The 3,556-nt window shown below is 33.2% G+C and overlaps 1 protein-coding gene across 1 annotated transcript; it reads right to left on the bottom strand.

Annotated features, from left to right (window-relative positions):
- Positions 1-497: 497 nt before the first annotated feature.
- On the bottom strand, positions 498-1,697 carry LOC145843089 (kelch-like protein 6). Its single transcript, XM_082950554.1, has one exon. It carries the CDS (start codon positions 1,695-1,697, stop codon positions 498-500), a length of 1,200 nt encoding a protein of 399 aa, XP_082806680.1.
- Between the last annotated feature and the right edge of the window lie 1,859 nt (positions 1,698-3,556).

Raw genomic sequence — 3,556 nt, forward strand, 5'->3', positions numbered from 1 at the left:
TGCAAATGAGGTAAATTGATAATACAGCAGAATATTAAGATCATTTATACCCTTAACCCTAACCCACCTTACCCAAATATACAAAAAATAAATCGAAAAAAAAAAGTTGTTCAGCTTAAAAACTTAAAATAAAAATAAGTAAAATATCAGCTAATCAAAAGTGAACTTAAAGCTGCAGCCGACGCGTTTATAATCGCTACAGTTTTATTACGTCATATTGTGTGTAAGTTTTGTGTTAATTCTCACTTGTTCTAATTTACACTTTATCAAAGTTTGTAACGGTAGTTTAATGGTAATTCATTCAACTTGGAACGTACTTACAACAGCGTTCGTTTTTATTTTAAAACTATTTTTTTTAAATAGCCGTAGATTTATTACTGCTTTACAGTTTCTTAAAATTAAATTTTATCAAGTATTAGGTTTATTTTGCTTTTACTAAGTACTAATACGAAAAAATGCAAACTCTTGGTTGTCATAACCTTATTCTACAAAATTCATTAATATCTGCACACAACTGAACAATCGGGAAAGTGTTTAAATATTTGTATTCGTGTCGAAGTCCACTTATCATTTGTCGCATCGTAGACGAAAACCTTCCCCTCCTCCTCCTCATCTTTTTCTCTGACGACAATTTTTCCGGACACCCGAAAAACTTCGCGGATCGAAACGGCGCGCGACATGGGCCTCACCAAAGTGAACCTGCCCGAAACCAGGTCGAACACCTCGCAGCTTCTGCTCCGCTCCCCTCCCTCCGCAATTCCGCCGACGACGTAGAGCTTGCCGCCCGTAGACACCGACCCGTGCTGCCACCTCTCCATCGTCAGGTCGGGCATGTACGTCCACTCGTCCCCGAAGTGGCAGTACGCCTCGACCGACTCCCTCATGTTGATCCAACCGCCCGTCACCACCATCCTCCCGTCGAACACTACGCAGCTGTGGCCCATCCGGTCGTTGCGCATGCTGCGCGTGCGGCGCTTTCGGTCGGTTTCGGGGTCGTACGAGTAGCACATTTTCAGCGGCCGATGCTCGGTGGTTCTGGGCAGGTACTCCCCGCCCCCCAGTATGTAAAGTTTTTTCATGAAGAAGCAAACGGCGTACTCTTCCACGAAATCCTCCGGTAGTATTTGTTTCCACCGTTTGTCGCGTTCAGAAATTACTTTAAGTTGTTTCGTTTGGTAGTGCTTGTGGAACCGATACGCGAAATTGTTCACTTGCAGCGAACTTCTTTTAGAGTCTAGCTGCTCTACAGCGAGCCCAGCTCCAGTTTCAAAAAATACTTTTTGGTTGCCCAAGTTGTTGGCAAGCTCAATGGGAACATATTCATTCGTGCTACAACGGTTTTGAAACTGTTGGTCGGTCGACCCAGGCTTGGTGCCGTCCGAGCTTTTTTCCACGACGCGTTTAATGTATTCGCTGCAGTTTTGACAGCTTTTGCACAATGGGTGGTTTCCCACAGTTTTCTCAACAATTTGAGGCGGCAACAACGGCAACCGAACCGTCTTCAAAAGGTCGCACATAAAATTTATTCTGTTTTTTTCGTCATACGAAACCCAGCTGACGACCGCTTGAAAAACTTCGATTTCATTGCTCACGTTTAGCTCTGAACTGTTAATAATATTTTGAAAAGTTGGATAGTCACAGGCATTTAAGCTCTCTGTTTGTGAAAAAGTAATAAAGTTGTTTTTCAATACAGACATTATATAATCTTTAAGAGTTTTAAGAGAGAAAGCTTTACATATATTCAAAAATAAGAAAATGTTGCTTTTGTTTATTTTTTCTTTTAGTACATCGATGTATAGAGTTTCTTCAACTTTAATAAACTTTATCATTTTCAAAAACGGGATGATATTATCACTCTCCAAATTCAATTCACCTGTTGAGGAGTTTAAGCTTAAGAATTATCTTGGCATACTATTATAGCTTATTTAACTTTATGCATTGTTTTAGGCAAGAGCTGTACAATACAACAAGAGAATAATGTGCTATGTAGCTATTGTAAAGTTATGCAAAGTTTAAATTTTAGCATAAGAAGTTTAATATTACCTTTATATAATAGTTTTTACTAGCAGCTTTAGATTAAGGCTTATTTTATACACAAGTTTAAACATTTTATAACTAAGTTTATTAATCACTATTGTGTTATTAAGTTATTTCTATATAACTAAGGCCTCAACTGACTGAAAAGGACTAACATTTTATTTAATTTCATTGTTTTATATTTTTTAAATATCATCATAATATTACGTATTTTTATTTTTTAAGCATAAAAACCCATCAAAAACGACACTTAACCAAACCAGCTTTAGTCACTTAAAAACACGATAAGAAAACATTAAAGGTTGAAAAAGTAATATAAAGAATAATTGTCTCATGTAACACAATTGCTTCATTAAATCAAAACGAATTAAGACAAGATATACTAACTAAATAAAAGTTTTCACAAATTTTTACTAGCCGAAGTCAAAATGAAATCAAACTAGTCTGATATGGATATAGAAGTATTTTAGCTTTAGTTTACTTAAATTCAGAGAACACTTTTAATATTTTTGACTAAGTTTATAAAGACTAAAAATCTACGCATAAAAACAATCATAGTAGCTACAATTGCTTGATAAATATATTGTAACGGTGACAATTATGGTATCAGTATTCTTAGTAGTTCGAGTCAATATGAACTAAACACTTATACAAAAATTGAACTATTGCATAATATAAAATTAATTACTGCTGTTATTATCAGACATACTTATAGCTCAATTTGTTTTAAATTTAAGTCTAGTTTTTAAGTTAAACAAAATAATCATCAGTGATACTTTATATTAAACAAAAAAGTGTTCAAATATTAATTTAGTTTAAAAACACTAGGTATTTTTATTTACTTAAGTTTTAACTTTGTTATACATACCCCATATGTTCAGTCAAGTTTTATTTAAAATTTAACTTTTTCAACGTCAAATAATCATTGCTAACTTGAAAAATAGAAGGTTTAATTTTTTTGTCTATACTAAGAACAAAGAAAAGATTTACCGGTTTTAATTAAGTTTATAAGTTGTTTGAAAACGTTAAACTCTGGACTTGGCAACCTCTTAAAAGCATGTTTGTGCATTTCTTTAGTAATTGTTGAAACAGAAATTTCATCAATAAGCTCCTTAAGTTTTGCATTTTCTCTTTTCCTTTTTTTATATTTGCCCATATTGTTTACCTTTCTAGTTTAAAATAAATTCTGATAAAAGTATTAAGATTCAAATTTTGTTTGAAATCAAATTAGCTTGTAATTTTTTGGTATCATGTTTTTTAACAATACTCTAAACGTATCTTTTTTGCGTGCTTTATCAACTTACTTTATTGATTGCTTTATTATGAAATAAAAAAATCAAATGAAAAAGAGATTGAAATTGATAAATAAATTCCAAAATTAAGAATGTTTCTAAAATTAACAACTGTGTGCTTTTATTTTCAAGTCGTATTTTAGTAAGAATTGTTTGAGGTTGTAACACCTTTTCAAGTCAAGTTTTATTTTTTTCACTTGTTACAATCCAAAAACTGATCTCCGATG

The sequence above is a fragment of the Thalia democratica genome, chromosome 8 (assembly GCF_965202585.1).
Source record: "Thalia democratica chromosome 8, ktThaDemo2.hap1.1, whole genome shotgun sequence".
NCBI classification, from domain to species: Eukaryota; Metazoa; Chordata; class Thaliacea; order Salpida; family Salpidae; genus Thalia; species Thalia democratica.